Source organism: Mastigoproctus giganteus, chromosome 4 (assembly GCF_048544385.1).
Source record: "Mastigoproctus giganteus isolate SK-2022 chromosome 4, ASM4854438v1, whole genome shotgun sequence".
NCBI classification, from domain to species: domain Eukaryota; kingdom Metazoa; phylum Arthropoda; class Arachnida; order Uropygi; family Thelyphonidae; genus Mastigoproctus; species Mastigoproctus giganteus.
In genome coordinates this window covers 29,327,185-29,347,797 of record NC_143578.1, presented here as the reverse complement: position 1 = coordinate 29,347,797, position 20,613 = coordinate 29,327,185, and the positions used below count along the sequence as shown (strand labels likewise).

Genomic DNA, 20,613 nt, shown 5'->3' with positions numbered 1-20,613 from the left:
GACAGAGGGTGGTAATCAATGGGTGCCGCTCTTCATGGACTAATGTTATTAGTGGAGTCCCACAGGGTTCGGTGTTGGGTCCACTGTTGCTTTGTATATTTATCAATGATATTGATGAAGGTATATCAAGCTTAGTGTCGAAGTTTGCAGCTGATACAAAGGTTGGCAAGGTTGTTAATGACAGTAATCATAGTGTGCTACTGCAACAGGATCTAGAAAATTTGGGCAGATGGGCTAAGAAGTGGCAACTGAAGTTTAACCTTGACAAATGCAAAGTACTGCATGTGGGTAAAAGTAACCCCAGAGAAATGTACCAACTGTGTGGTACTACACTTAAGGTGGTAAAAAATGAAAAAGTCAGGGAGTAATTGTGCAGTCAGATATGAAGTTTTCTAAGCAATGCAGACAGGCTGCCAGGGCAGGTCATGGGGTTTTGTCAATGATATATAGGAATTTTGCTAGCAGGGTAAAGGAGGTGACTGTCCCTCTGTATAAGGCTGTTGTTGTTGTTGTTGTTTGGCTTTTAGGAGCATTAGCAACTAAGGCCATATTGCTCCGGGATATGCGGTGGTCATTCCCTGACCTTTCGCATCCTCCGTATTTGGTGGTGACGGGCTCGAACCCCGATCTAATCATGAAGCGTGTGCTACGCACTGCTGCTCCTTCCCACCTGGCTATGGAGGCGCCCTGTATAAGGCAATGGTCAGGCTACGCCTTGGGTATTGCGTACAGGTCTGGAGGCCTAATTTTAGGAAGGATGTAGATTTGCTTGAGCATGTACAGAGAAGGGCAACAAGATTGCTGAGGGGAATAAAGGGATTCTCTTACCAAGAGGCTTATGTTCTGCAAATTGCAGCAGCTGGAGACTAGGCACCTGCACGGATCAGATTGAGGTGTATAAGGCCTTGAATGGGTTGAGCATGCTGAATTCTGATGGGATCCTTTCAGATTACGAACCTAAGGGGGCATAAATTTAAATTAAGAAAAGCAGATTTAGAATAGATGTGTGGAAATTTACCTTTAGCCAGCGGGTGGTTAATTGCTGGAACAAACTTCCATCTGTCGTTGTGGAAGTTGATAGGTTAAATAAATTTAAGGAGGAACTGGACAGGCATTTGGAGGGAATGTTTTTTTTTTTTTTTGGCTGATGCTGCATAAGCTGATACTTGCTTTCTTGCATCACATACCACTACTACTACTACTACTACTACAATATGAAGCTGGGAAACTGGCAAATGTGGCTAGTAAAATGAAATGTGAAGTAGAAATTCTCAGTTTAAGTGAAACCAGATAGACTAACTGAGGAATCTGCCATTCCGATGGTATGGTCTTATACTACTCTGAGACAGGTGACAATACACATAAAAATGGTGTGGGAATTATGATCCACGATTCACTGAAGAAATCAGTAGCTAATTTTACTCCATACTCGGATTGCATCATTATGTTACAACTGCAGGGTAACTCAGTTAATATTAATGTGATACAAATATGTGCACTTACAGTGGCTAAGAGTGATGATGATGTTACTGAAGAATTCTACAGGCAACTGAAAGACATCACAAGTAACACCAAAAAAACATGAAGGAAATATCATCATGGTACTTGACATTGAGGGTGATTTTGGATTAGGTTTACGAAATGAGCAAGGAGATCGGCTCATACAGTTCTGTCAAGAGGAGAGCATGATAATAGCAAAGTCATGGTTTAACCTTCCCACCCGACAGCTCTATACTTGGAAATCCCCCCCACCAAAGACAAACCAGGGACTATAGTTAGAAATCAGATTGACTTCATACTGATAAATAAGCATTTTCGGAATAGTCTCAAAGGACCCAAAACCTACCCTGGTGTGAATGCTCATTCTGATCATAACTTAAACAAGGAACTAGATCGTATGTATAGCTTAGCTTAATTTTCAGCACTCACCTCATAGTAATCCGCTTAGCTGGTGGAGGGTTTTATCACATACATAGTGGTTATAGGATTCTAATACTTTACAGGGATTATGGGGTTTTAAAATTAAGTTATGGGCTGTAGAAAAATTTTTAAGAAAGGAAAGTGCACCTTCCATGGTTGCTTAATTAAATTAAATTAAGAGAGAAAAAAAAAAAAGGGAAATATATAAGCTAATAATCGCGCACGAGCGACTTTCGAGTTTCCTCGTCTTCAGTTAGCTATAGTGGAGGGGGGGGGAAGAGAGCGCACTTGTCTTATGTATGGGTTGGGTTCCTGAAATGCATTTCAGTGCACGTGGAACCTGTTGTTTGGTTTTTAGGAGCATTAGCAACTAAGGCCATATTGCTCCGGGATATGCGGTGGTCATTCCATGACCTTTCCGCATCCTCCGTATTTGGTGGTGACGGGCTCGAACCCCGGTCTAATCAAGAAGCGTGTGCTACGCACTGCTGCTCCTTCCTACCTGGCTACGGAAGCGCCCAGTGCACGTGGAAACTTGATACGTGGAATTTAGCACGTATCAAGTTTCCACGTGCACTGAAATGCATTTCGGGAACCCAACCCATACATAAGACAAGTGCGCTCTCTTCCCCCCCCCCCACTATAGCTAACTGAAGACGAGGAAACTCGAAAGTCGCTCGTGCGCGATTATTAGCTTATATATTTCCCTTTTTTTTTTTTTTTTTTCCCTCTTAATTTAATTTAATTAAGCAACCATGGAAGGTGCACTTTCCTTTCTTAAAAATTTTTCTACAGCCCATAACTTAATTTTAAAACCCATAATCCCTGTAAAGTATTAGAATCCTATAACCACTATGTATGTGATAAAACCCTCCACCAGCTAAGCGGATTACTATGAGGTGAGTGCTGAAAATTAAGCTAAGCTATACATACGATCTAGTTATTACATTACAGCACATAAGGACTCCTTAAAATATCAAGACTTAAACAAGGAAATAAGACAAACAGATTAAATTGTGAAAAACTCAAAGTCTCAACTGTGAAAGAAAAACTCAGTAAAGATCTGAACATAAAATTAAATAACAGAGTAGGAGCTGAAGATGTAAATGACGAATGGAATGAGTTTGGTAAGATTCGTTATCAGTACTGGAAAAGAAATTCTAAGCAATGAAAAACAACCTGCCAAAGAGCAGTGGATGACAGAAGAGATCCTAAACCTAATGGATGAGAGAAGGAAGTTCAAAATTGTTTCAACTAAATACCAGCAGATCAAAAAAATGATGAAGAGGAAAATTAAGGAAGCAAAAGGAGAGTGGATGCTAGAAAAATCAACAGAGATAATAGAAATAGAACGAAGGCATGATAATTTCCATTTACATAAGCAGCTAAAAGAATAAACAGGAAACACCAACAGAAGGATGCCATACACAATAAAGAATGCCCAGAATCAATTAGTTTTGAGGTGATGACAGAAAGAAGATGTGGGAGACCTACATTAAGATGTTTTTTGATGATGCTATACAGGATGTAAATGTTGTAATATCTATGGAGGAAGAAGATCTTCCCTTCAAATTCTTGTCTGAAGTAAAATATGCTCTGGGAGTGGGAAAGTCTGGCAAGGCAGTTAGCCCAGAACAAATCCCAAATGAAATAGTTTTTTTTTTTTATTTATTTATTATTTTTTATCGTATGATGTGAACAATACACGAAGGAACCAGTTTTTTCCTGCTTCCTTCGTGTATCGTGGCCATGAGGTCTAACTGGAGAGTACGGCACCATCGTAATATCCAAGCCCAAGGTGGGATTCAAACCCGAGACCTTTGGGTTGCCAGGCAGGCACTTTACCCACCCGGCTAGCCTGGTTGGCAATGAAATAGTGAAACTTCTAGATGAAGAAAATCTGAAAGATCTAACCAAAATCTTCAATAAAGATATTTAAATGGAACACTACCTAATGATTGGTTGAGGTCCTCGTTCATTCCTCTTCCAAAGAAGAACACCACCTCATGCAATGATTTTTGTCTTATTAGTTTGATGAGCCATATATTGAAGCTGCTGCTGCTGCGGATAATCCTAAACAGGATGTACAAAAAAATGTGAATCAGTAATCTCTGACACCCAATTTGGATTCTGAAGCAGACTAGGCACAAGAGAAGCTCTCCTAGGTATAAACATGTTGTTACAAAAATGTAGAGAACACCAGAAGACAGCATTCATCTGCTTCATAGACTTTCAAAAGGCTTTCAATCGGGTACAACATGTGAAGCTTATAGGAGTACCTAAAAAGCTAGATCTTGATGGACGGGACATCAGACTCATCAAAGAAATCTATTGGAATCAAACAGCCACTGTGAGTGTCAAAGAGGGTGAAACTGATGAGATCAATATAAAAAGAGGGGTAAGGCAAGGTTGTATTCTCTCGCCCATACTATTTAACACCTATTCTGAAGTTATTTTCCAAAATGCATTGTGGGAAAGGAAAGAAGGAATTAAAATAAATGGTCAGCTGATAAATAACATATGATACACTGATGATACTACTATATTCGCAGAAAATATAGTTGACCTTCAATTGCTTTTGGATTGTATTAAGAACAAATGTAATGATATGGGTTTAAGAATCAATATTAACAAGACCAAATGCATGACTATGAGTAAATCTCTAGTAAGTGCAGTCCAGCTATTATTGAACAGAGCTCCAATATATAGAGTGACTAATTTTAAATACCTTAGTAGTTGGCTAAATGCTGATCTAGATCCGGAAGCAGAAATAAAAGCAAGAATAGAGGTTGCAAGGAATGCCTTTACAAAATATAGAACAATGCTGTGTCACAAACTCTAGATCTGTCAGACTGAAATTTGTTAGAGGCTATGCATGGTCCATACTATTATACGGAGTTGAAACTTGGATGCTGAAACTATCAAGCACGAACAAAATGGAGGCCTTCAAAATGTGGATCTCCAGATGCATGCTAAAAATCTTGGATAGACAGAATCATCAACATTGAAGTCTTGAAGAGAGCAGGAAGAAAACGTGAATGGTTGAGCTTAGTGAAGAGAAGGAAAACTGCCTACCTGGGACACATCCTTAGCAATGTGAAATATAAATTGCTTCAAGTAATAATAGAGGGAAAGCAAGGAGTGGGGAGGAGGAAAATTTCTTGACTGAAAAACATATCTGCAACTGGACTGGCAGATCAGCTGAGAATTTTTTTTCATTTCGCCAAAGACAAAGAGAAGTACAGCACGGTGATCGCCAACCTCCAATAGGAGATGGCATCAAAAGAAGAAGCACACAACACTTATATTTGAGCATTAATTATGCATATTTTATTTCAAAAACCAAATAGCCACAAAAGAATATAAGCGTTTGGTAAATGGCAATATAGATAGCCAAAAAAAATTTTTTAGTTACCCACTGCTGTGTTTTGCAACTGCATGTAAAATAAAGCAAATTTTTTTTATTTATTTTTTCTTTGTAAAAATAAATAAACATTATACCAGAAACTAAGGCATTACTATTATTTAACAAACTGAAACATTTCTTTATGGCCATAGAGAAAGCTATTTCAAACTTAAAAGTGGTGTCACTTTTAAGTTCACAAAAACAGTTTTTTTTGGTGCATTTTTGCAAAAATTTTGAACATATAACATGATCAATTTTGGCAAATTCTTCAGATATTATTGATTATAAGTTCTCTACAGTATGATTTCCCGGAATAGAAATTGTGTTTTAAATAGTCACAAAGAAATCTATGGGAGTTAAATCTGTGACCTGGGCAATAATTACTTATTTAGTAATTTTTGCCCAAAAATTACTTAAATTTTTTCGCTTAAGAATTTCCTAATTTTGAGGGAATAATGTGCACAGGAGTACCATCCTGCATGAAAAAGGTCTTTTTCTTCAAAATTTACAATAAGCAAAGTCTTAGCTCAATAATCCCCACAGACAAAATTCTGGCCCAAGCAACAAAACCTGGCAAGGTTAATTCCTTTTCAATTTAAATATAAGGGGTTGCAGTAGTCAAACAACTGTGTCAGCATGTCCACTGATCTCGAAAATGGTCTGTTCTGATTTCATTGGGCAAATGTTTATTATTTTTGCACATCTGGATGAGTTTTTCTACAAATTTAACTCCCCAATTTAGATCATCCTTATTTTTTGGTGGGTGGGTGGGGGGTTATGTCTACTGATTTAATGTGTGTAAGATTTCTCCTGTTTGAGTGATCACAGTTCCATTTCTAGGGAGATTAGCAAGACTTCTGGTCAAATCAGAATGCTTGGGTTTTTGTCTTCAGATGACTTGCATTTGAATGTGTGTAACGAAGTTTTACTACAAGAATTCCATCTTGGGTTGCTAATTTTAGTTTAGTAGGACATCAGCACCTTCACGGTGCTGATGACAGGAGTATTCAACTACAATTACAGATATCAACCATTAGTCCATGACACTATTTTAGATTTAAACATACCATCATGAACAAAGTTTATGAAATTATTTTCATACTTCTATAAGCAGTGGATGGGGAGAGGAAAGACACAGAAAGCATTTATTTATGGGCCATAAAATATAAAAATTTAGGAAAAACTGATTATTATATTTTGTGGATTCAACCACGTGGTATTTAAAATAAAATTAAAAACAGATTGTTGCTAACACAAAACTGGAAGACTACAAGAAAGAAATGAAAGTGTAGTTTAGTTTACAGATGTACTGTTTCATTAACCTTCAATAATTGCATTAATTAAAAAAATTAAAAGAAAAATAATCTAAAAAATTATGCGTGGATAATCAGAGGTTTACTATATATAATGCTGAAAATATGCTTAGTGTCTGCTGTCCGCTAGCAAGGAACAATACAATTCTATTTGCAACATAATGTTTCTTAATGGGAGCACTGATTTTGAACACCATGTAAAAAAGATACATCGTTTTTATGGTTTTTAGCAGATTTAGTTTCCAAAACAAGTCTTTTAAGTTATCACCTAAAACTACATGCGACACAGTGCAGATTTTATCTGTGAAATATGAATCAGTAATAAAAGTCCTCAGAATGTAATGAATGATATTATACAGTTATATGCTAGTATAACACCCATGTATAATTATTCCTAATTATTTTGTTTCATCCAAAATAATAACGAAAGTAAATATATCACATCTATACCACAATAATCATTTACTGTGGTATAGATGTGATATACCACAGTAATCATTTACTGGTTGTTAAAACACATACATACATACATACCTGGACTATGCTGTCCACCATTTGGACTGTGGTGATTAATAAATACTCCTGGTTGTGTTGTTACAACACCACCACTTTTACCAGACAAGACCCGAAAACCTGTAAAAAAAAATTAAACCTGTTTTAACTTCTAAAATTGCATAAGCTCTTAAACACTTATTTATTAGTGCTTTTTTACTGTATCTAATTTGCAACTATCCTTTCTTAACTTACAATATACAATTATTTCTATTAGTCTGTATCATTTATCATCTAAGAAAGAAAAAAAGAAAAGATATCATTTAAGAAAGAGAAAGATATTCTATTATTTAGTTTAACTCAATCCTTTCAATATTTCCATCAGATCCCCCAGACAGATGCCTTGATTCCAGACTCAAACCTAATAAACTGGAGTCTCTCACTGTACGAATAGCTCAACAACTAACACTGTTGTTGTACCCTTTACAAAAGGTCCATATCCTTCCTGAAATGGGGCTTACAGACATATATACAATAGTATTAGTATTAGTACTAGTAATATCCTGAAAGAGGCCTCTGAGGTCGGGAAAACTCATGTCTAAGAATATATAAATTCATACACCGACCATTGAATAAAATTCAAAATTTAATATGACTACAATCTTTACAAAAAAAAAAAAAAAAAAAAAAATATTTACAATAAACTATTACGGAATGCTAAAAACTGTAATAAAAAAGATCATTTACAATAAAATTTGCTAAAATATAAAACATTAAAAACGCTAAAAATCTGAAGCTTTCGGGAGCGTCAGCTCCCTTCTTCAACAGTGATATAACTTCCTGCAACATCTCCTTAAGTAGCAGGCTCACGGTACCTCCACACGTGGTATTTCTCCACGTGGTTCAATCGGCACATGGTCAGAACTGGAAGCGGAAATGTCTCGGGAACGTGGCAAAGAAAATCGTTCATCCGACCTTAATATAATTGTTTCAAAGATAGGATTAATACGTATACCTCTATCTCTGTTTATTGTATTCCTACTGGATGAACTAATCCGTAAACCCTCGAGCCATTTAAGCTCCCAGTATCCATGTGCACGATCCAAAATAATAGCATCCTCCGGGGAGATTTGATGCTGCTTCTCCCAAAAATGTTCGGCCACAGCAGACTTGTTGTATTCAGCGGTTCTTATGGCATTTAAATGTTCGCCCAGACGATCCCTGAGCCGTCGTTTTGTTTCCCCCACATAACACTCCCCACAATCCGGGCATTCTATTCTATAAACCAGTCCGCTACTAAGATCTTTTGGTATGCGGTCTTTGACCTGAGACACAGCTGTGCACAGCCTCCGCCCAGGAAGCTGTACACAGCGTGTCCCATAACCCCGTAAAATTCTTGCCAGATGTTCAGTAAGGCCCGGATAGTAGGGGATGTATGCGGTGGCTACCGGAACAAACGACTCCCTACGTTCGGACACCCGTCTACTATATCTATCCAGGATCCTCTGGGGGTATCCGCACTTTCTAAGTTCTGCCGTGACACGATTAATTTCTTTTTCTTTATCCTCAGAAGTGGTACAGTGTGATCTTACTCTGTCAAATAAAGCTTTTGCAACACTATTCTTATATTGTCCAGCTTGTGCTGAATTGAAATGGGTGTATTGACCTCTACACATGGGTTTTTTAAAAACTGACGTCTTAAGTCTAAAACCCACCCTGGAGATCAATACATCCAAAAATGACAGGGTACCACCCGTTTCCACCTCTGAGGTAAATTGTATAAATTGGGAGAAGCTATTAAGCCAGCAAACGGCATCATCCTCCCTCCCCTTCTGGACCAGGGCAAAGGCCCTGGTCCAGAAGGGGAGGGAGGATGATGTTTAGGCCCCAACGACGGCTCAGGGATCATCTGGGGGAACATTTAAATGCCATAAGAACCGCTGAATACAACAAGTCTGCTGTGGCCGAACATTTTTGGGAGAAGCAGCATCAAATCTCCCCGGAGGACGCTATTATTTTGGATCGTGCACATGGATACTGGGAGCGTAAATGGCTCGAGGGTTTACGGATTAGTTCATCCAGTAGGAATACAATAAACAGAGATAGAGGTATATGTATTAATCCTATCTTTGAAACAATTATATTAAGGTCGGATGAACGATTTTCTTTGCCACGTTCCTGAGACATTTCCGCTTCCAGTTCTGACCATGTGCCGATTGAACCACGTGGAGAAATACCACGTGTGGAGGTACCGTGAGCCTGCTACTTAAGGAGATGTTGCAGGAAGTTATATCACTGTTGAAGAAGGGAGCTGACGCTCCCGAAAGCTTCAGATTTTTAGCGCTTTTAATGTTTTATATTTTAGCAAATTTTATTGTAAATGATCTTTTTTATTACAGTTTTTAGCATTCCGTAATAGTTTATTGTAAATATTTTTTTTTTTTTTTTTTTTTTTTTTGTAAAGATTGTAGTCATATTAAATTTTGAATTTTATTCAATGGTCGGTGTATGAATTTATATATTCTTAGACATGAGTTTTCCCGACCTCAGAGGCCTCTTTCAGGATATTGTGAGTAGTTATGGCCATATAGTTGTGCAGCATCTCCGACAGTATCAGAAGTATTGTGTAAAAGAAGCTAGACAACAACAGCATTTAAGATTTGCGTACCGTTGCAGAGCGCATGGGCTGGTACCACACGGATTTAGGGTTAAGTTACCTTTCCAGGATGTTCGATTAGTACGGGCCACTGTGCATTTTCAAAAGAGTATTATGAATGTTTGGATTCGTAAGCTGCATGAAGATCTCAGATTTACTAGACGACAAATTGGCATGTATTTAGGTAATATTGGTAGCAATGTTTCTTCTAGACACCTAGCTCTTATTAGAAGGTTAGTCTCGGATAAAGTTGTTAGGGTAGCAGAGTCATATAGACAAAGACAAATTATGAAGTTTAATAGGTTGGTGAGTGAAAATGTGGTACAGCGATATGATAATAGCACCCATTTTATACATAATTTGAGTAATAGACAGCTCACGAAAGAACAGGAGGCAGTCCTTAGTTTAGGCCCCAAGTTCACTCTGGTGTCTTCGAAACCCCCCATTGCGGAGATAGCAATGGGTATTGAACGGGCCATTAATAAGTTTCCTGAGCCTTTAGCTAATGAAATCCGGGTGAAGTCAGCTGCAGTGTTGAGTCAGGTGAGGAAGGCACCCCCGAATCTCAGCCTTAGTCAAAAGAGAGCTCTAGAGGAATTGAGAAGAGACAAAGGAATAGTTGTTTTACCAGCAGATAAAGGGAGATCAACGGTGGTCCTGAATACAGAAGATTATAATAAGAAGGCATTGGATCTTCTGCAAGATAATAACACTTATAAGGTGATCCAGAGGAACCCGTTGGTGGGGCTGGAACGGCGAGTCAATAAACTGATACAATCCTGGTTGAACACGGAGAAGATTTCCAAGGAGACTTACTGGTCATTACACACTACAGGTAGTCAACTCCCGCGATTCTACGGACTGCCAAAAATTCATAAGGCAGAAGTGCCCTTGAGACCTATAGTTTCATTTATAGGGAGTCCTTCCTATGCGCTATCAGGGTACTTGGCTAAATTAATTGCACCCATAGTGGGGCAGTCCGAATATGTTGTTAAAGACAGTAGAGAGTTTGTGAATTTTGTGGGGAATTTGACTATAAATGATGATGAGAGCATGATCTCTTTTGACGTTATATCTTTATTTACATGTATTCCTATTAGTCATGCAGTATATTGTGTAAAAATGGCAATGTGATCTATTACCCTTGGTAATAGATCACTTCTCGGTGTGGAAGACATTTGCACCGGGGTAGAATTATGTCTAGCTAGTTCTACCATGTTGTTTCAAGGAACTATGTATAAGCAGGTTCGCGGTACTGCCATGGGTTCACCCATTAGTGCCACCGTGGCCAATCTGGCCATGGAGGAGTTGGAAAGTAGGGTTTTTAGTGGGTGTTCGTTTCCTATTAGGAATTGGAGAAGATATGTTGATGATACCTTTGCCCTGGTCCAGAAGGGGAGGGAGGATGATGCCGTTTGCTGGCTTAATAGCTTCTCCCAATTTATACAATTTACCTCAGAGGTGGAAACGGGTGGTACCCTGTCATTTTTGGATGTATTGATCTCCAGGGTGGGTTTTAGACTTAAGACGTCAGTTTTTAAAAAACCCATGTGTAGAGGTCAATACACCCATTTCAATTCAGCACAAGCTGGACAATATAAGAATGGTGTTGCAAAAGCTTTATTTGACAGAGTAAGATCACACTGTACCACTTCTGAGGATAAAGAAAAAGAAATTAATCGTGTCACGGCAGAACTTAGACAGTGCGGATACCCCCAGAGGATCCTGGATAGATATAGTAGAGGGGTGTCCGAACGTAGGGAGTCGTTTGTTCCGGTAGCCACCGCATACATCCCCTACTATCCGGGCCTTACTGAACATCTGGCAAGAATTTTACGGGGTTATGGGACACGCTGTGTACAGCTTCCTGGGCGGAGGCTGTGCACAGCTGTGTCTCAGGTCAATGACCGCATACCAAAAGATCTTAGTAGTGGACTGGTTTATAGAATAGAATGCCCGGATTGTGGGGAGTGTTATGTGGGGGAAACAAAACGACGGCTCAGGGATCGTCTGGGGGAACATTTAAATGCCATAAGAACCGCTGAATACAACAAGTCTGCTGTGGCCGAACATTTTTGGGAGAAGCAGCATCAAATCTCCCCGGAGGACGCTATTATTTTGGATCGTGCACATGGATACTGGGAGCGTAAATGGCTCGAGGGTTTACGGATTAGTTCATCCAGTAGGAATACAATAAACAGAGATAGAGGTATACGTATTAATCCTATCTTTGAAACAATTATATTAATGTCGGATGAACGATTTTCTTTGCCACGTTCCCGAGACATTTCCGCTTCCAGTTCTGACCATGTGCCGATTGAACCACGTGGAGATTTTTTTTTTTTTTTTTTTTTGATTTGGTAGTTGTTGGCGCATCGGCTTCTGTGGCCATATTGCACCTCCCAAGGTTTTTGCAGTACTTTGATCCAAGCCCAAGGCGGGAATCAAACCCGCGACCTTTGGGTTGCCGGGTAGGTACTTTACCCACTCGGCTAGCCCGGTCGGCTCCACGTGGAGAAATACCACGTGTGGAGGTACCGTGAGCCTGCTACTTAAGGAGATGTTGCAGGAAGTTATATCACTGTTGAAGAAGGGAGCTGATGCTCCCGAAAGCTTCAGATTTTTAGCGCTTTTAATGTTTTATATTTTAGCAAATTTTATTGTAAATGATCTTTTTTATTACAGTTTTTAGCATTCCGTAATAGTTTATTGTAAATATTTTTTTTTTTTTTTGTAAAGATTGTAGTCATATTAAATTTTGAATTTTATTCAATGGTCGGTGTATGAATTTATATATTCTTAGACATAGTACTAGTAATGGCCGCATGGTGCAAGAAAGCCTATGGCTTATGCTGCACCAGCCAAAAAAAAAAAAAAAAAAACCCGAATAAAACAATGATAAAAAATAAATAAATAATAATAATTAATAAAAGAAAAGGAAATTAAACCTATGATCCTATGCGCTTCCCTCACCCGAAGGTACTATCCAGATGACCTTTGAATTTCCCCAAACTGTCAGCCTCTACCACCCATGCAGGCAACTTATTCCAGTAATTTATAACTCACTGGCTAAAATAAAACTTCCTGCAGTCCAATCTAAACATTTCCCTCCATAACTTGAATTTATGCTCCCTAGTTCTAGCATCATTTATAATCTTGAAAATTTCGTCCTCATTCATTTTACTGATGCCTCTCAGAGCCTTAAACACCTCAATCAAATCTCCTCTAAGGTGTCTAGTTTCCAAACTCTGCAACCCACATATTCGAAGTCTTTCTTCTTAAGGACGCCCTTTTGTCGATCTCACCAGGCGAGTTACCCATCTTTGCACTCTTTCGAGAAGCTCGATGTCTTTCTTTAGGTGCGGTCTCCATACTTGAACACAGTACTCCAAGCGTGGTCTAACAAAAAGCCTTATATAATGGGATTATCACGTCCCTATCTCTACTTGCAAAAGTTCGATAGATACACCCAAGTCCCTTTCCTCCAGTACTGGGTTTAGTTGAACTCCACCAAGTGAATAAGTTATTTTGGGATTACTGTTTCCCAGGTGTAATACCTTACACTTTGTTAGATTAAAGCAATACTCAAAGAAATAGCTCAACCAAATGCTTTATGAAATTTCTGTATATAAATTATATATCACTTTATGTGCTGTCCTGAGGTCTGCTTTACTGTCAGAAGAACTTATGCCAAATCGTGAAATTATTCCTGAATCTTTTCCTTCTTCAAATACCTTACATTTTTCACATACTAAATAACAGATTAATTTCAGATTGATTAGTTACTTGTACTAAAGTTCAGGATCTTTCATTTATCAGCATTGTGTTTTAACCCTATAGAGAGCAGTGTCATGGAAACTTTTTTTTTTTTTTTTGGGTCCCAGATTCCTTTAAATTCCTAGCTTTACTGTTGGAACCCAAAAATAAAATATTTTGTTTTACTGTTCCCAATAGTAGAATGTTGTGTTGATAGAGAAACACATTTCTAACCCACCTTCAATATTTGCCCTCCCTTACATTTTTCAAAACATGCAGATTTAAAAAATAAAATTAAAAATTTATCTGCTGTCTGTCCGTATGCATTCTGCTCAATATAAAACTGCTTACTTCTCAGCTTCCAGAAATGCTAGAGGGGAAAAATATCCAAAGATTCAACCTTGCAACTGCACAGTTCTCTATGGACCTCCTGGGGTCTGTGGGCCACAGTTAGCATGCCACTGATCTAAAGTTGGGGAGGAAGGAGGGAGCAAGAAAGAAAGAAAAAAAGAAAAGAAAAAGTGAGCAGATGTACTGCTGTATTACTTGCAACACTCAATATTTCTGGGGAAAAAGGCAAGAAATAGTTCAAAATGGTGCAGTGTATAATCCTATTTTTCATTCTGATACGTTTGCATATATTTTTAGTGCTAATTTATACACATTATTTATTTGTTTTACTAGTATATATAAATCATTCACATAATAGATATTAGGGACTGAAAACAGAAGAGACCAATAATTCCATATTACTCTGCTGTTGTTGTTATTTGGTTTTTGGAGCATTAGCAACTAAGGCCATATTGCTCCGGGGATATGCGGTGGTCATTCCCTGACCTTTTCGCATCCTCCGTATTTGGTGGTCACAGGCTCAAACCCCAGTCTAACCAAGAAGTGTGTGCTATGCACTGCTGCTCCTACCCACCTGGCTACAGAGGCGCCCATATTACTCTGCATATCAGATACTAAATTTAACTTATTTGTTTTAAGAGTGCAGTTCACACCACAGGCACAAAATAACTCCATCTTATATAGGTTTTTTTTTTTGAGAAAAATGACTATAATATATGGAAATTATGATAGCTATTTGATCTTATTTAATTCCAGCAATTTTTCATAAGGGACTGATATACATTTCCATACTCTGAGGAAAAGGGTACAAGAATAGGACGTGTAATATACTGAAATAATATATAAATTTAAATATATTGAAATTTATATAAGTTTCTTAATGGAAAATTATGTAAATTTCAATATATAGTTTTATTTATGGGTTTGTACTTACCAATGAACAAAGCAGCAAGAGTTCCTCCAATAGAAATAAATGTTACCATAAAAGACTGGTAGTTATTCCAAATTGCCATTAGTCTGCTCTTCCAACTGTGAGTTTGAAAATTCACAGGATAACACTTTCCTGCTACAAGAAGAGAAAATGTGTAAATTTACAAAAATACTTTCATAGTTTGTTTTATTCCAAAACTGTAACTACTAAAAAAAACTAGGTACACTTCTATTAAGAAACTCATTCTGGTTTCAAATTAAGGCATGTTAAGGCTTTTAACGTAATGTTTTAATTAAAATAAGAATAATAAGAATAAATAAAAAATAATTACATTTTGTAATTTTTAATTCAAAGTACATGTTTCCTTCAGAATTATACAAAGAAGGTATTCAAGACAAATGCATTTCATCATGAATAGCAATATTAATAATAAAATTATTATTTATCAATATTTGAAGACCGGGATCTGAATCCCATTCATAAATGGAATGGAGAACTTCCTAAAGGTCTCTTCAATCAGCTGGAGTTAGTAAATCTGGGGGGGGGGGGGGGGGGTAGGTAGGTAGGTATCCCGGTGATCTATTTCAGATTTATTAGCATGTGCATGCAAACTGGAGGGTAAATGAATTTATTGTGTTGCCATCATTTATCAGTATATGTGATCAACTCCAACTGTGAATGCAGAGTGTTACTCCCCCACCCCATTTTTTTTCATTTATTTATTAATCATTATTATCATTATATACTGCTTAATAATTATTTATTTTAAGTAGTACATTATGGCACCTTTATCAGAGTCATGATCACTTGCAAACTGGATTAAAACTCAGTAAACAGAAATATAATTTTCCAAAGAGATATATGACATGTAAGAATAATCTTAAATTTAGTGACCAATTTCTCAACTGCTTTCTGGAGTGGATTATTCAATAACATAGTTATATGGTAAGCAAGGCAGAGGTTTTAGAAATTTTAAAAAGATAAAAGGCAGTTGAGAACCTGAGACTATTCTTATATGTCCTTATATGTCACAGGTCTTTTTGGAGAATTATATTTGTGTCTGGCAAGCTTTAATCCAGTTTGTAAGTGACAAAGGCTCTGGTGAAGATGTTATAACATACTGGTGAATAATAAATGATTTTATCATGGCGTAGAGAGTGTAATTATTATCAATCTTTATGGGGATAGAATTTACAAATCAAATAACTTAACCAGACTGACAGAATGCTAGCCATTCTATAAACTCTTGTCTTTATTCACTATTGCAAATATCAAAATTTTACAAATAAAAAGTATAAATATCTGTGCAACCCTTATGGGTTGAACAGATTTGTAACTACAATCAATGCCCTTCAGTGTCACATGGAAAAGACCTGGGTTTGAATTCCATCAAGATGGGAAAAAATTTTAAAGGCTTTCCCCCCCCCTCTCTGCACCGCAGATGAGTTTGCTGATCTTGGGCAGAGTTACATGGTTTTGCTGCCCAGAAATTCAAGCTTTTCATCTAGAAGAATAAACAAACTGACCACAGAATATGCTGACATGTCATAGCATAGTTGCCTCAGTGCAAAAATAAAAATAAAATAATATGCATGCTGAAGTGTGTAATTTATCTGTTTCTGTATTGTGTATAAATGCTTTTTTCCCAATAGACTGGGCATTTAAGTTTATTTATATTTCAAATTGCAAATACCATTACAATTCCAATCACTACATTCAAGTCAGTTTCACATCACATATGTGATATACCAAAAATTATCTGAATATGAAAGTTTCCTTCAAAATCACAGTGGATCAGATATTTTCCCAAATACAAGTCTTCAGTGATGAGCAGATTAGAATCACAACAAAAGTAAAGTACTTCTCAAATTCTCACTGAAATTATATATATAGAAGTGAGCTAAGATAGATTTGGTGAAATCAGAATGATACTTTGACAAAAATTCTAGAATTTTTGTAAAAAATAGTCTACAAAGTTTGACAAGAATAACAAAGTCTATATTCTTCTGGTCATTTTGCATGGAAATCATAAGTAAGGCCAGTTTATGCAGTTTGCTCTTAAACATCTCAAACATCTCTGTAGCAAACCCTGCAGTATTCCTTTCAGAAACTGCAACTGAAGAGGAAATCTGAATTCAGCACTGGAATGCTAGCATAAAGCAAAGAAAGCGATCCTCTCCAAATTTAAAGTTTAAACACTCTTCTGATAAAATCATGGCAACTGGTTTTTTGTGACAGTGAACAGAGATCTTGTGGTGTTTATGACTCTTCTCCATGACTATGTTCTATGCTGTACAGTTCAATATGATGCTTAATACTGAACAGAAATTCTCCAGACCTGATCTGTCTGCTGTTTTTCAAATAACTGATGTGCAAGTATTATGAACGAATGACTTTAAATCATTAGTCTGAAGAGGAGTTACTGTAGTGGACTTGAAATGAAGCCTCAAAAATGTTTAGTAATTGAGTGTACTGGGTAGAGGGTTTGCAATTTTACCAGGAAATTCAATAAACTAAATGTGTTCACCACATGGGTATACTGTTTCTTTAAATTGAAAACTTTTTAAACTTCCGTATAAATTTCTTTAGTAATAATAATAATAAACAAAAACAAATTCATACCAGCTTCTCCTTGAGAGCCCAGATGTCTTAACTTTACTGCTATTGCAAAATGTTGTTTGGTAAGTGGGCAGGTAACTTCTAAATGCAGAAGAGTTTGGCCTGAATAGAAAACAGTTAAATCTTTCAACTTTATGCGAAATACAACCACATTTGTCTGTTTACTGTCAACAACTGGAGGAAGCACTTCCAGAACTGTTGGATCACTTGGCACTATCTATACAAAAAAACATAAAATAAAATTGAGATACCTCATATTTCACCAACAAATTCCAAAAATAACAAAAAAAAAAAAAAAAAAGCATCAATGTCAAAGAATTAAGTTACAATAAAAATGACAAACTTTAATATAACTAAGCTCCCACCCCTTTTATAATTATTTTTTCCTCATGGATCTGTGTTTTTTTATAGACTAATAATAATATTTATGCCATTCCGGTAAAATTTATTCAACAGAAAAACCCAACCAATTATTCCAAATTTCTTCATTGTAACGTTGTACTGTTCAAAGTTTAGGCCTAAATGGATGTCAGATGAATCTGATAAGACTCGTAGCAGAGAAGAAAAATGCATGGGATGCATATAAATTATCAAGTGACACAGAAGCCTATAGTATATATAAGCTAGTATGTAGTCACATCACAAAGGAGGTTAGGTAAGCAAATGCAGATTACAAAAAATTCCAGTTATATTAAAGGAGGTAGCAAAGGAAGTAAGCAAACCCTTAGCCATAATTATGAGAACATCTTTGGGTTCAGGGGAACTCCCCATGGACTGGAGATGTGCAAATGTATCCCCAACTCACAAAGGAGGATCAAAGAGTGACATGAGTAATTACAGGCCTGTTAGTTTAACTTCTGTTCTGGGAAAAATAATGGAGTCATTGGTTAAAGAAGCATTGCAGGATCATCTAGACAAGACTGCCGTAATAATTCAGACACGGCATGTGTTTGTTAAGAAAAAGTCTTGTCTCATCAATTTGATTCGATACTATGATGTGGTCACAAAGGAACTGGATGCAAACAATAATTTTGATATCCGAAACATGGATTTCAGAAAAGTTTTTGATACTGTTGCACGTGGAAGATTACTGTACAAATTGGAGCAGTATGGCATTAAGGGCAAGTTGCTACAATGGATACTGCTCTACGTGGACTAATGTTATTAGTGGTGTCTCTCAGAGTTCGGCATTGGGCCCATTGCTGTTTTGTATATTTATCAATGATATTGATGAAGGTATGTATATCAGGGTTAATGTCTAAGTTAGCAGATAATACAGAGGTTGGCAGGGTTGTTAATGACAGTAATGAGAGTATGCTACTGCAACAGGATCTAGAAAAGTTGGGCTGAGAAGTGGCAACTGAAGTTTAACATTGACAAATGTAATGTACTGCATATGAGTAGCAGTAACCCCAGAGAAACATACCAACTGTGTAGTACTACACTCAGGGTGGTAGAGAATAAAAAAAGACCTGGGATAATTGTGCATTCAGATATGAAGTTTTCTTCATATGATTATCCCTTTGTATAAGGCAATGGTTAGGCCACACCTTGATTACTGCATACAGGTCTTGAGGTCTCATTTTAGGAAGCTACTAGAACGAGTACAGAGAAGGGCAACAAGACTGGCAATGGAACAAAGGGTGCTCTTACCAAGAAAGGCTTAAGTTATGCAAATTGTAGCATCTGGAGACTAGGCACTTGTGAGGTGATCTGATTGAGGTATATAAGGCCTTGAATGGTTTGGGCAGACTCAATGATGATGAGATTCTTCCTCTTGCTCAGATTACAAATACCTGAAGGGGATGAATTCAAATTGAGGAAAGCCATTTGTAGAATAGATGTGTGGAAATTTGCCTTTAGCCAGCAGGTAGTTGATTGCTGGAACAAACTTCCATCTGTAGTTGTAGTTGTGGAAGTTGACAACTTAAATAAGTTCAAGGCAGAACTAGACAAACAATTAGAGTGAATAGATGGTGGGTAAAATGGGAAGTTTTTTTTTTTTTTTTTTTTTTTTTTGGCTGATGCTATATAAGCTTGCTTTTTGAATCGCATCCCTGTGCTAATGCTAATGAAATCAGATGTATAGCCTAAGTGATGTTCTGTAAGCTTTGGAAATAAAAAAATAAAATAAAATAACAAAGTCACTTGTATTTATAGAAGACAAATCTTAGCTATAGGGAAAATGTGGAACTGCAAATCACCGTGATGAAATTCTTGCCAATGTTGCGTGGCTGCAGTGAGGTTTTACTTTGTTGTGTTGAAGCAACAATGTTGTACTGCAAGGTCTTACCTTATTTTTTTTTTTTTTTTTTTAGGTTTGTTCAATGTCTCAGTGTACCAGATTGAATTCGGTGTGGTCTCTTTTTCTAAAAATATGTATGAATAGAATCCTAAAAAGCAGTTAACATCACTTTGGACCACATATTCAAAGATGCTCCCATTTAAAACAGTGCAACTTATAAATGAAACAGAAATTCTAGTGCATATGCAGTAACTATTAGCTATATGGAGAGCTTAGAAATTGTCACACTACCTAGCAGTGAGGTTATAAAGTGAAAGGCATTACTTTTCAATCCACTCACATAAATGTAGTAAGGGACCAGGAGGGAGGTCTGGTAAAAGACGATGAGCTTTTTTTGAGTAAATTGATAAGTATTTTGAAAAACTCATGAATGAAGAGAATAAGCAGGATGTTTTGGGGTAAGTGGGGAAAGCAACATGAGGAGGAAATTAAGTTGGCAAGAGAAGGGACAGAGACTACCCTTGATGCCATGCTATGTTGGGGGGGGGGGGACAGAGAAAGCAAGAGGACCATAAGATATTGTAACAGAAGCATTGGGATTGTTGTTTGTTTGTTATTTGGTTTTTAGGAGCATTCATCCATTAAGGCCATATTGCTCCGGGAATATGCGGTGGTCATTCCCTTGACCTTTCCGCATCCTCCGTATTTGGTGGTGACGGGCTCGAACCCCGGTCTAACCAAGAAGCACGTGCTATGCACTGCTGCTCCTTTCCACCTGGCTACGGAGACGCAAGCATTGGGAGCATTAGCAACAGTGAAGAGAGAGTGGTTGCAGGAATTTATGAGGAAGACATGGACAGTGGAAGAGATATCAGAGGAATGGAAGAAGAGTGGTTGGTACCAATCTATAAACAGAGATGAGGC

General features: G+C 37.3%; 1 protein-coding gene across 1 annotated transcript in view; it reads right to left on the bottom strand.

Moving 5' to 3' along the window:
* The window catches only part of LOC150086505 (nuclear pore membrane glycoprotein 210-like), a 39,576-nt gene that overhangs the window by 2,700 nt on the left and 16,263 nt on the right, over positions 1-20,613 (bottom strand). The window contains exons 8-10 of the mRNA XM_090371443.1: positions 17,448-17,661; positions 14,829-14,960; positions 7,174-7,272 (exon numbers count right to left, since the gene is read on the bottom strand). Of these exons, the coding sequence (XP_090227569.1) occupies positions 7,174-7,272; positions 14,829-14,960; positions 17,448-17,661 (445 nt within the window). The remainder of the gene's footprint in view (positions 1-7,173; positions 7,273-14,828; positions 14,961-17,447; positions 17,662-20,613) is intronic.